The sequence below is a fragment of the Bufo gargarizans genome, chromosome 5 (assembly GCF_014858855.1).
Source record: "Bufo gargarizans isolate SCDJY-AF-19 chromosome 5, ASM1485885v1, whole genome shotgun sequence".
Classification (NCBI taxonomy): domain Eukaryota; kingdom Metazoa; phylum Chordata; class Amphibia; order Anura; family Bufonidae; genus Bufo; species Bufo gargarizans.
The window spans coordinates 152,851,468-152,865,415 of NC_058084.1; the positions used below are offsets into that span (position 1 = coordinate 152,851,468).

Consider the following 13,948-nt stretch of genomic DNA (forward strand, 5'->3'; position numbering starts at 1 on the left):
AACCATTTCCACTCTTCTGAGAAGGCTTTCTATAAGATTTTGGAATGTTTATGCAGTATGAACATTCACATAAAATAACATGCTGTATATATTGGCAGGCGGTAATGTTGGACAAGATGGTCTGCCTCCAAGTTGGTGTTCTAGTCCATCCCATAAGTGTCTAATGGGGTTCAGGTAAGGGCATCTGTCAGTAGATATGTACCTATATAACTGGCTGACCTGTCACATGTGCCCTTGGCAGCTGAAGGCATCTGTGTTGGTCCCATGTTCATATGTGTCCTCATTGCTGAGAAAAATTATGTTTTAATATATGCAAATGAGCTTCTAGGAGAAATGGGGGCGTTGCCGTTACACCCAGAGGCTTCACTCTCTCTGCAACTGCTGAGCCCTCTGCAACTTGATTGATAGGGCCAGGCAGGCGTGATCATGTTTACATGCCTTTAAATGTATACTGAATGCAGTTGCATTAACATTACCCCTGTAATGTAATATCCTCGTCACCCTAGTTGTTTTAGGCAAGCTATGTGGGTGTTAATCATTCTTCTCTTACATACAGACGTGGACAAAATTGTTGGTACCCTTTGGTCAATGAAAGAAAAAGTCACAATGGTCACAGAAATAACTTTAATCTGACAAAAGTAATAATAAATTAAAATTCTATAAATGTTAACCAATGAAAGTCAGACATTGTTTTTCAACCATGCTTCAACAGAATTATGTAAAAAAATAAACTCATGAAACAGGCATGGACAAAAATGATGGTACCCCTAGAAAACACAGAACATAATGTGACCAAAGGGACATGTTAATTCAAGGTGTGTCCACTAATTAGCATCACAGGTGTCTACAACCTTGTAATCAGCCATTGGGCCTATATATATGGCTCCAGGTAATCACTGTGTTGTTTGGTGATATGGTGTGTACCACACTCGACATGGACCAGAGGAAGCAAAGGAAAGAGCTGTCTCAAGAGATCAGAAAGAAAATTATAGACAAGCATGTTAAAGGTAAAGGCTATAAGACCATCTCCAAGCAACTAGATGTTCCTGTGAGTACAGTTGCACATATTATTCATAAGTTTAAGATCCATGGGACTGTAGCCAACCTCCCTGGACGTGGCCGCAGGAGGAAAATTGATGACAAATCTAAGAGACGGATAATCCGAATGGTAACAAAAGAGCCTAGAAAGACTTCTAAAGAGATTCAAGGTGAACTTCATGCTCAAGGAACATCAGTGTCAGATCGCACCATCCGTCGTTGTTTGAGCCAAAGTGGACTACATGGGAGACGACCAAGGAGGACACCATTGTTGAAAACGAATCATAAAAAAGCAAGACTGGAATATGCCAAACTACATGTTGACAAGCCACAAAGCTTCTGGGAGAATGTCCTGTGGACAGATGAGACAAAAATCGAAGTTTTTGCCAAGGCACATCAGCTGTATGTTCACAGACGAAAAAATGAAGCATATCAAGAAAAGAACACTGTCCCTACTGTGAAACATGGAGGAGGCTCTGTTATGTTCTGGGGCTGCTTTGCTGCGTCTGGCACAGGGTGTCTTGAATCTGTGCAGGGTACAATGAAATCTCAAGACTATCAAGGAATTCTAGAGAGAAATGTACTAGCCAGTGTCAGAAAGCTTGGTCTCAGTCGCAGGTCATGGGTCTTGCAACAGGACAATGACCCAAAACACACCGCTAAAAACACCCAAGAATGGCTAAGAGGAAAAAATTGGACTATTCTAAAGTGGCTTTCTATGAGCCCTGACCTCAATCCTATTGAGCATCTTTGGAAGGAGCTGAAACATGCAGTCTGGAAAAGGCACCCTTCAAACCGGACACAACTGGAGCAGTTTGCTCATGAGGAGTGGGCCAAAATACCTGCTGAGAGGTGCAGATGTCTCATTGACAGTTACAGGAAGCGTTTGATTGCAGTGATTGCCTCAAAAGGTTGCGCAACAAAATATTAAGTTAGGGGTACCATCATTTTTGTCCATGCCTGTTTCATGAGTTTATTTTTTTACATAATTCTGTTGAAGCATGGTTGAAAAACAATGTCTGACTTTCATTGGTTAACATTTATAGAATTTTAATTTATTATTACTTTTGTCAGATTAAAGTTATTTCTGTGACCATTGTGACTTTTTCTTTCATTGACCAAAGGGTACCAACAATTTTGTCCACGTCTGTATGTAAATTTTAATTATTTATTGTAATTGAATGCTGATATTAGCATCTTCATGTTGTAGACCACCAGAAATATTTCAGATCGGCAATTAACCTTTTCACTGCCCCAGATCACCAGGGATGCCGACACTAACACCTTCGCTGCTTTAGACCACCAGTGATAGACATTAACCCCTTCACTGCCATAAACCTGGATGTTGTTTGCTACCTTTTGCCTGGATGCTACGCCTTTATATCTGGCTGCTTTAGAGCTAATTATTATTCAGCTTTAAGCTAATATTTATTTAATTCAGTTCTGTATTGCTTTTCTTAGAAGGAGCAGCACCTAGGTCCCCAACTTGCCTGCTCTTGAGGAATATAGCCTTAGAGAGATCATTGTATGCAGCCCTATTTCATGTTCTAGATTGTATGGGATCTGTTTATCTGGTCATTATGCAATAGGAACTATGCATTTACATGGGAACTAGAGCAGCCAGTCTGTGTAAGTGAATTGGTGGTGCTGGTAGAGAGGACTGGTCACATGACTCTCCATCAGTGGCCATTTTGGGACCATAGTGCCAGCAAGCAGGAAAAATAACTATCATAATAATGAATGTCTTTTTGATATTGGTTTCCAAAATATTCAGAAAAAGGTTAAAAAAAAAAAAGTCAAGTTTGAGATAGTGTAGTGTAAGATAGCAAGTTAGCGAAAAGTAGATCTTGGGAGGGTTTAAAATAAACATCACTACTATCAATGATAGATTTAATGGAAGCTTACTGGTACTTTAGTAATGAGCACTCTCCTTAGTACTTTAGTATTCTTTCTGTAGTGTCAGCATTTGTTTGATAGTAATAATAATAGCACTCATCTCATCCATATCAATCCTGGTGTCATGGTCTACATAAAGCATGCTTTCAAATATATGATGCCTAATATTACATTAAGCATATAATATCAAATTGCCCCCCTATAGAGCTCCCTATACCTCAGTATTAAATAATACAGTCATTGGAAAGGATATTTGTTGGTCCTGCAAATCAAATATGGATGAAAATAGTTTACCTGCCAAATTCGCAATTAAACTTGGTGTTGGTAAGAGCCAAGACATAACATTAGACGACTCTTTGGCCATCACAAGTACATCACAAATTCTGCATACCATTCAGAAAGGTAAAATACAGAAGTTCACACAATCTACTCCAAGGTTCCATAACAGTGATTCATTCATAGATCACATGTAAATGCACTTGGCCTGAAGTATGTCTACAAATTGATAATGACAGCAATAATAAGACCTTTGAGATAAAATAATAAAATAAATAACCAATAAATAGATAAATAATTGGAAATGCACTTCATCTTCTACGGGGATTTCTTAGTTTTCCATTTGGAATCCCCGATCTCTGCTTTCATTGTAACTCATATTCCTTGAGTGCACAGGGTGCAGATGACTTGATGAGCCAACGTTCAGATTCCAGTTCACATTGTCTCTGTAGTCAATAGCCTTCTGAATGTCACTAGAGGATGCACGAGCAGTAGATGGAGTCATAGCCACTAAACACCGACAAGGGCTGCTGGTACTTCTTGCACGACTCAGAGGAGTAGCTGGAAAACGTCTGTGCACGAGACATCTTTGTTGTACTGAAACGGTTACCTAGAGTGAACAGAGTAGAAAATACAGTTTACACAAGACTATATCATTAAGTATGCAATGGAGAAGCAGACATAACTTTCAAGGGGTTGTGCCAAGTTTAGAAGTTATCTCCTATCCACAGAATAGTGGATAACTAAGTGATTGCATTTCCTTGGGGTCTGACCACTGGGATCCCCACATTCCAAAAGATAGGGGTCTGTCCCCCTGATCTGATGGAGTGGCAGGGTGAAGATAGCCACTGTACTGAACTATAATCAACCGTTTCATAGAGAATGAATTGATCTTGATCAGATCGAGGGAATGGTACTCCCATTCTCTGGATTGGTGGGGCGCCAAGCAGTAAGACCCCCAGCAATCAGTTAGTTATGATCTGTCCTGTGGACAGGGGAAAACTTCCAAACTTGGAAAAAACCCTTTAACAACGAATTTACTGTGAAGCCTATGTATAGTAGGTCACTATAAAATGTGATGTGAACATTGGTTGATATTGGGGTGGTTTTGCCAGATTAATTGCAATAAATTATTGTAAACAATGTGGATAGCATTAAAGTTTTAATACAACATGGGTACAGTATATTGTACACAATTTAAAGGGGTTGTCTGACCCTCCCCTCTTCAGCATTTCTAGTTATAGCCCCAACAAAAACAAAGCCACCACTGAAATTATTCTCTGACCCGAGTGGTTACATGCGACTTAGGGAAATGTCACTGCTGAAACAAGTGAATGGTGGCAGAGTTTTATAGGGGGAATGGAGGCAGCGGGGACAGGTCATTTGGTGCTGGAATGAAGCACCAGTGACTAGGTAAGTGGCTTTGTTTTTATAGCCTAAACACTGTCAGGGCCATAACTATAATTGATGTGGGGGTTGGACAACCCCTACAATTAGAGAGATTATAAATTATTCTACTGGGGTATAAACTAATTACTGAATACTCAAAGCCTTCATACTTGAATAATCATATGCACCGTAAAATACTCACATTATTTTTTTAAAGTGAATCGCTCATGCATCACTGTATAGGTAAAAAGAAATTGCCTCCCAAAAGTGTCCATAATTATAAATTGTGACCACAATATACAGCAGATCCCTTACTCATATATGTTGCAAAAAGGTCTGTAACTGACTCGTCTCCACACAGTATTGGAATGTATGGGCTCCAATGAGCCGAAGTAGGTTATTCGCAAAGTCGCGCGTGACTTCGTTGAATAATTTCGGTAATTTATTTCTAAAATGGAAAACAAGGTACTAGTCAGAACCAAAACCAAGTTTGGTTTCAAGTTTTAAAGTGGTTTTCCAAGCTCTAAATGTGGCTATACATATTAGACTAATTTGGGTTAAACTTGCTGGATATGCTTACCGTCTAATGTGTATTAAATGTTTGTTCAACGTTCATTCAGGAATACAAGGATTGTGCATGCTGAATTTCAACATGTCCTATCCTTTGTTGTTAAAGAAAACTTGTCAGAGTTTTCGTTATTTAAATATTGCTAAGACAAAACGGTGATTATAAGCAACTGCAACTGGAAATCAGCAGTTCAGCCCCTCTCCAATAATCATCTGAGCAGTGCTGCAGCAATGACTAGTCATGGTTGCAATTAGAGATGAGCGAATTTCTGATAAATTTGATTCGGCCAGTTCGCTGAATTTTCAAAAAAGATTCTTTTCGATCCAAATTTATTTGCGGCAAATTGTGTTAATAAACAGCTATTTCCTGGCTGCAGAGAGCCTTTCTAGTGGTGTAGAACACTGTGCCTTGCAGTAACACGCATAGAGAGTCTGTTGTGGTAGTGAAACAATACTGTGAGTCAGTATGACACGCATATGACAGACGTGGCTCTTAGAATCACTGCACACTTCACTTATTGTCACAAAATAGGGGGAGAGGAGGTACATAGAATAACAACAGAAGGAAAATTACCAGAAACTAGGCCTAACAGCTAGGGAAAAGGAAACGTTCACCACCTAGGAAACTCTAAAACTAGCCCTGACTCCTGAAGGTGAAGAATATTAATGCACCATAAACCTAGGCCCTAGTAACCTTGAATAGCCATGGTTCCTTCCCAGAAAAACTAACTAGTGTCTCCCTGAGGCCTAGTAAACAATGAGCAAATGGGAACAACAAAATACAAAGGGAAGTACACTTATCTTCAATAGAAAATGGATGAGCAGAAACTCAGATGAGGACCACACACTAGTTCCTCCAACTCCAGGCAGATAATACCAACCGCATGGTATGAAGTGTGAGTCCAGACTAAATATAGGAGCAGTAATGATCACAAGCTACACCTGAGACATGAGGTGTGGTCACTACCAACAGCAACAAGTAAAAACAAATAGGCTGTCAGATAACCTAATCTGCAGCCAGTCTCTCAGATCTTCTAACCTCTGTCACAGGAGGAACTGTGACACTTATTTGGGCAGTTATGGGGCCAAAACTGACCAAATAACTCAAGTGTGAACTTAAAGGTCGATGTTAGCGCCATGTATAAAGATCTGTGCAGAGGCCCAAGATCCTACTGTAGCATGAAAAAGCGCACTCCTTTTACACCGTCATCAGCTGATTCCACATACAGTAGATGTCTACAGATCCTGTTCTATTAAATGCTTATACAAGTAGAGCCCCCCTGTTAGAGTAGAGAGGGTGTCAGAAATAAGTTTGTGTTGATGTCACTAATTATTTTGCCCTTCCTCTGATCCGTCAGAACAATAACCCCCCAAAAAACGGATCCTGTCTATTGAGCATCTGCCTTCACTCAGTCAGCATTTGGTCAGTAATCCATCAGTTTTGCTAAAGCCCAAAAAAAAACAAAAAACAGGAGTGGATCCAAAACAGAGATAACATGTGAATGGAATATTTGCATGTCTTCTGTGTTTTGTATCCACTCCTGCCTTTGGCTACCAAATCATAAGCCAATTCTGATGGGACCATACAGGCCTTACAACTGCTACACAGAAAGGATCCGTTGCTCGTCTCATTTTTCCTTCCTTCTGACAGTTCAGAGGAATGGTCAAATAAATGATTATGTCAAACAGGCCAAAAAGGCAAAATAGTGGCCCAGTCATGGAGTGGGGAGGGTGGGAGAACAGCTTGAGAAGTCCACAGAGTGACCAATGACATAGTGTCTAGGTAGAAGCAGCATAAAGAGACCACACAGTGGCCCAGTGACATAGTGAGAAAGTGGCAGCAGCATCAGCACGAGGAGACCACAGAGCGTTCCATTTACATAGTGTTGAGGTAAAAGAAGTAGCATGAGGAAGCCATAGAGTGACACAGTGAGTTAGTAGCAGCATGAGGAGGCCACAGACTGGCAAGGTGATATAGTGTAGAGGTGGAAGCAGCAGCAGCATGAGGTGGCCACAGAATGGCCAAGTGACATAGTGTTGAGTTAGCAGCAGCATGAGGAGGCCACTGTTTCTCTTGTGACAGGGGGTCAGAATATCTAAGAGACTGGCTGCACATGATGTGATCTGACAGCCTCCTTGGTTTCACTTGTTTCTGTGTTGTTGCTGGTTATGACCACACCTCTTGTCTCAGGTGTAGCTTAAGTGGTCATTTCAACTTCTCTATTTAGTTTGTTCTCCTCTGAGTTCCTGCTCGTCCGCGTACTTCAGATTTAAGTGTCTTTTCCCTATCTCTTGTTTGTTGTATAACCCTATCTTTTGTTATTAGGCCTGCGGGAGTCTCCTGTTCCTTCATCTGATCTTGGTGATCTTTTGTACTGACACTATTTCCAGTGCCCTTTAGGGTCAGATATGGCTCTAGGTTTCTGCGTATGAACATTTCTACCATCGAGTTCTGTTCATACTGAGTGTCAGGGCTCGGTTTAGGAATTCACTAGGTGATGACATTTCCCCTTTCCCTAGTTTCCAGGCCTAGTAACTTCTCTCTTCCCTCTTGTGTTTGGTGTGGAGTTTACTACCCACACAGCGCTGTGACAGCCACAGAGTGGCCCAATGGCATAGTGTTCAGTTACCAGCAGCATGAAGAGACCACAGAGTGGCAAGGTAACATACTGTGGAGGTGGCAGCAGCAGCATGAGGAGACCACATTTGTCTGCCCAATAGTCCAGTGGATCTTCAATGTGGGGTGGCGGGGTGCTGTCCAACTATGCCAACATCTGCTGGTTCAGGTACTGCTCTAGGTCTAGCTGCTGCTGCTGGTGAGTAATTTCTTCACTAGGCAGGTAAGAAAGCTGCTTATCATCGACTCTAGACTCAAGCTGCTGCTGATGGAGCTGGTACTGCACATACCCCCCCCCTTCCGCCACAGCAGCAATGGCAGTGGAGCTAGAACACAGAGGTCCCGCTCTGTAAGACCGGGAGAGGATGGACAATGGCGCAGATAGGCAGTGGCCAATTGACTACATAGTATCTCTCTATAGTAGTTCAGTTTGTTCTCTCTCTCTCAGCGGGTGCAAAAAAGGCCCCCAGTTTGGACCAGTAGCAAGAGTCCAACAAGGTGGAGAGCCAGAAGTCATCCCTCTGCTGAATGGTGACAATTCGGCTGTTACTACTAAAGCAAGTGAGCATGCAGCAGGCCATTTGCGGAAGTGACTCGGAGGGACTCCCTGCCTCCATCTCCACTGCATACTGCCACAGTGTGCCTAGGTCATCTGCCTTGTCTTCCTCATCTCCCTCTTGCTCCTCCGGCTGCTCCTGCTCCTACTCTTCTGTCACCTTTGTAGAAAAACACCAATTTTGCTACACATTACTTGTGCTCCAATGTCCTCCTCCTCCAGTTCAGCCCCCACAGGTTTCATGTGGTCATGAGATGTAGGCTCCATGTCTCTAGTTCCCAGACCAGCCAGATTTACCAGCATCTTTTCCAGGATATGAAGCAGTGGAATGAGGTCGTTCATCCTGTTGTCCTGTCAACTGACCATTAACGTGGCATCCTTAAAGGGCCTGAGCAAACGGCAGGTATCACACATGAGCTGCCACTAGCTGACATCGAAGTTACAGAGGGGAGTTCTCCTGTCCGCTTGGATCATCAATAAATCGCTTATGGCCTTTCTCTGTTCGTATAGTGGGTCAAACATATGGAGACATATGGAATTCCAACTGGTGGAAATGTCACATATCAGCCTATGTTGGCGGAGGCTGTTCTGCCGAAGCAGCTCAAGGATGGTGTGCTTGGCGGTGTACGAGTGGCTGAAGTGCATGCAAAGTTTTCTGGGCATTTTTAGGATGTCTTGCAGATGGGTAAAATACTTCAGGAACCACTTCACAACTAAATTGAACACCTGCTCCATGCAGGGCGCATGCCTCAGCCATTCTTGATTCAGCGCCGATACCATGTCCTTCCCATTGTCGGTCACCATAGTTCCGATTTTGAGAAAGCCTGGATTCGATTTCTTGATGGACATGGAGCAGTTCCTCCCCTGTATGACTGTTCGCCCAGGCAAATGAGGTGTAGAACAGAGTGACACCACCGTGCCCTGCAAATGTGGTATGCTGGAGGAGTACTGTGAATTGTCCCTACCTTGGAGGCTGAGGACCCGGTGGTGGATGATGAGGCAGAGGCGGACATTGCCACAGGACCAACGGCGTAAGTACGTTGAGGCATAAGTAACGTCATCGGGGCAAAGTTGCTGGTTTGGCTGGGCAGGAACCACATTGACCAAGTGGGCCGTAAATGACATATTATCCTTGACCATAGTTAAAGCTCCACACGTCGGCACTGCCATGCACTTTGGCAGTCACCGATAGGCTCAACGTCTGCCCCACCTTCTGTTCTACATATTTGTGCTGGTACTGCCTTTTTGGCAGGGGGACTTTCCACCTCAGTTCGGCACAAGCCATTAATTCACTGAAAGGTGCAGAGTCCACCACTTGGAAAGGGAGGGACTGCAGCACCAGCAACTTAGCCAGGAGCACGTTTAGCTTCTGCGCCGTTAGATGAATGCACGCATACTGTTGTCTCTTAGCAATCGCTTTGGTGATTGATTGCTGATGGAATGACTGACGGAGGAGCAGGAGCAGGAGAATCAGGACCAACCAGCTCCCATGCCTCTCTCCTCATTACTACTTGCATGCCCACCGGAGGAAGCAGTGGATATCTCCTCCAGATCATGGCTGGGCAGTAGCTGCTGACTGCCCTCTAGTAGCTCGTCCTCGCTGTATAGTGGAGCTGATCAGAGAGCATATAATACTTGTCTGGCTGAGGGAACAGAAAAGGGTCTGCTCTCTGGCCATGCCAACTAAGGGTTTTGTCTGACAAACCCACCAACTTTTGGCTGGGGGTGTCTGATGTCACTTGTGGCAAAGTGGGTGATCGAGTTAACAATTCAAGAACTGCTGGGTTGCTGGTCAAGTCAAGATTGCTAGATGACACCGGGAGCTCTGGCCTCTTGAAGCGACCCTTACTGCCACGCCCCCTTACTCTGCTACGACTTGTGCAGGGCCTGTCACTTCTCTGTCTGACATACTGTTAGATAAAATAAGTAAATTAAAAGATAATTAATACACCCCAAAAAAAGGCTGTCATTTTGTCACTTTACCACACAATGACTAGTGTTGAGTGCGAATATTATTCACGAATATCGCGACTTCGAAAATTCGCGAATATTTTGAATATAGTACTATATATTTGTTATAGTGACTATTCGTAATTTTTTTCCCATCTGAACAGCGAAAACATGATTCCTCGCTGATTCTTGCTTGTGGGCCAATGAGTCATTGAGTCATTGGCCCACAATCAACTTATGCAGGGAGGAATCATGATGACTTTAGCTGGAAAAAAATGACAAATATTAGAAAAAACTAATATATAGCACTATAGCGAATATATTTTTTTTTTTCTTAGAATATTTGTCTTTTTTTTAATCCTGTACAGTTGTTCCAGCATACACCCCCCCGACAAGCATCTCCATCACCTTGGGAACGCCTGGTGGTAAGAATATACCATCAGATCTGAGTTTTCACTCAGATCGTAAAAACTCAGATCCGATGGTATATTCTAACTTCCCAGGCGTTCCCATGGTGATGGGGACGCTTGTCGAGGAGGAGTATGCAAATATAATGAGGCAGTAAGGTGCCGAGAGGGGCTTTATTTTCATTCAAAAGGTGCCCAGAAACGCCCTCGAGTGCCCAGATATGCCCTCTATGCAGAGCCCAAGCATGCCTCTCTCTCCTCTCATACACTAAGCCCCCAGCCTTGCCTCTGCTGTCACGCGCCCCCCATCATGGTTACATTGCTAGTAGCCGATAACCCTGCCTACCCTTTCCCTTCTGCTTCACCAACAGGCACAGGACCTGCGCTCTTCCAGTTTAACCACGGGCATCAGCCTCAACTGTTTCACTGGGCATGCGCCGAGCCCAGTGACATTTTTAGCGCATGCCCAGTGAAACAGTTGCTTGGGCGTGCTTGGGCTCTGTAGAGGGGGTGGACCTGGACACTCGAGGGCGTTCCTGGGCACCTTTTGAATGAAAATAACGCCCCTCTGGGCACCTTACTGCCTCATTATATTCGCATACTCTTCCCCAACAAGCCTCCCCGTCACCATGGGAACGCCTGGGGTGTTAGAATATGCAATCTCACTCAGATTGTGAAAACTCAGATCCAATAGTATATTCTAACCACCAGGCATTCCCATGGTGATGGGGACGCTTGTCGGGGAGGAGTATGCCGAAGTGAAACAACTGTACAGGTAGAAAAAAATGACGAATATGCGAAAAAATAAATTTAAAGCATTATATCGAATATAGTGCTATATATTTGTTTTTACAATATTCGCAAATATTTGCGAAGATAACAAATATTCTACAAAAATTCGCAAAATATGGCAAATATGAATATGGCCTCTGCCGCTCATCATTAACAATGACAAATAATACTTTAAGGCTTTAAAATGAATAACTGCACTTTCGAAAATATAACAGAACGGAAAATACTTTTTTTTTGCCACTAATACACCCTACAAAGGGCTACAATTTTGTCACTTCTTAACACAACGGCTAATAAGCCCTTATTTGCCACTAATGCATGCCAGAAAAATTCTTTAGAACATATAACGAAACCACTGAACGACAAATAATACTTTCTTTTATCCACCAATACACGCCAAAAAGAACTGTAATTTTCTCACTTCACCACACAACGGCAAATAATATTTTTTTTGGCCACTAATACATGGCAAAAAAGGTTTAGAACATGTAACTGTACCGCTGAACAGCCGAAAAAGCTTTAAAACATATAACTGCACCACCGAACGGCAAATAATGATTTTTTTTGCAACTAGTACACGCCAAAAAAGGCTGTAATTTTCTCACTTCACCACACAACGGTTAATAAGCCATTTTTTCCCACTAATACACGCCAAAAAAGGCTTTAGAACATATAACTGCACCGCTGAACGATAAATAATACTTTTTTTTGCCACTAATAGATGCCAGAAAAGGCTTAAGAACATATAACTGCACCGCTGAACGGCATATAATACTTTTTTTTTACCAATAATACACTCCAAAAAGGCTATAATTTTCTCACTTTACTAAACAATGGGTAATTAGCCCTTTTTTCCCCATTAATACACACCAAAAAAGCTTTAGAACATATAACTGCACTGAAGAATGGCCACAAAAGCTTTAGAACATATAACTAAACCGCTGAACGGCAAATAATACTTTCTTTTTTGCCACTAATACATGCCAAAAAGAACTGGAATTTTCTCACTTCACCACACAACGGCAAATAATTATTTTTTTTTGCCACTAATAAATGGCAAAAAAGGTTTAGAACATGTAACTGTACCGCTGAACAGCCGAAAAAGCTTTAGAACATATAACTGTACCACCGAACGGCAAATAATGCATTTTTTTTGCAACTTATACACGCCAAAAAAGGCTGTAATTTTCTCACTTCACCACACAACGGCTAATAAGCCCTTTTTCCCCACTAATACATGCCAAAAAAGGCTTTAGAACATATAACTGCACCGCTGAACAGCAAGTTTTGGCAAAACTAATACATGCCAAAAAGGGCTGTAATTTTCTCTAGCCCTTTCCATAACATTTTTAGAGCCATTTTAGTGCTCAAAAGTTAGGGTCCCTATTAACTTCAATGGGGTTCGGGGTCAAGTTTGGGTCAAGTTCGGGCCCCAAATTCAAACTTTTTGTTTAAGTTCAGCCGACCCCGTAGAACCCGAACTTCCAGGTGTCCGCTCAACTCTAGATGAGACCAAGATCAACTTGTACCTGAGTGATAGGAAGAGAAGAGTGTGGAGAAGGAAAGGAACTGCTCATGATCCTAAGCATACCACCTTATCAGTGAAGCATGGTGGTGATAGTGTCATGGCGTGGGCATTTATGGCTGCCAAAGGAACTGGTCCTCTCGCATTTATTGATGATGTGACTGCTGACAAAAGCAGCAGGATGAATTCTTGAGTGTTTCGGGCAATATTATCTCCTCACAGTCAGCCAAATGCTTCAGAACTCATTGGACGGTGCTTCACAGTGCAGATGGAGAATGACCCAAAGCATACTGCAAAAGCAACAAACAAGTTTTTTAAGTGAAAGAAGTGGATGTTATGCAATGGCCAAGTCAATCACCTGACCTGAATCTGATTGAACATGCATTTTACTTGCTGAAGACAAAACTGAAGGGAAAATGCCCCAAGAACAAGCAGGAACTGAAGACAGTTGCAGTAGAGGCCTGGCAGAGCATCACCAGTGAAAAAAAAACAGTGTCTGGTGATGTCTATACGTTCCAGACTTCAGGCTGTAATTGATTGGAAAGGAGTTGCAACAAAGTATTAAAAAGTTAAAGTTTGATTTATGATTATTATTATTATTATTATGTCCCATTACTTTTGGTCCCTTAACAAGTGGGAGGCACATATTCAAACTGTTGTAATTCCTACACCATTCACCTGATTTGGATGTAAATACCCTCAAATTAAAGCTGCCAGTCTGCAGTTAAAGCACATCTTGTTCATTTCATTTCAAATCCATTGTGGTGGTGTATAGAGCCATAAATGTTAAAATTGTGTCGATGTCCCAATATATTTTTGGACCTGACTGTATATACAGTGGCATAAAAGGCCTTTTCTGTCAGGTGAATGCCTAATTTTTTGGGCCTCTACTCCAGTGGCCTACAGTAACAGTTTTATCCAGTGACCGCCCAATG

At 42.4% G+C, this 13,948-nt stretch overlaps 1 protein-coding gene across 1 annotated transcript in view; it reads right to left on the reverse strand.

Annotated features, from left to right (window-relative positions):
* Positions 1-3,541: 3,541 nt before the first annotated feature.
* DOK6 (docking protein 6) overlaps positions 3,542-13,948 on the reverse strand; it is a 570,713-nt gene continuing 560,306 nt past the window's right edge. The window contains exon 9 of the mRNA XM_044295419.1: positions 3,542-3,820. Coding sequence (XP_044151354.1) covers positions 3,542-3,820 — 279 coding nt within the window. The remainder of the gene's footprint in view (positions 3,821-13,948) is intronic.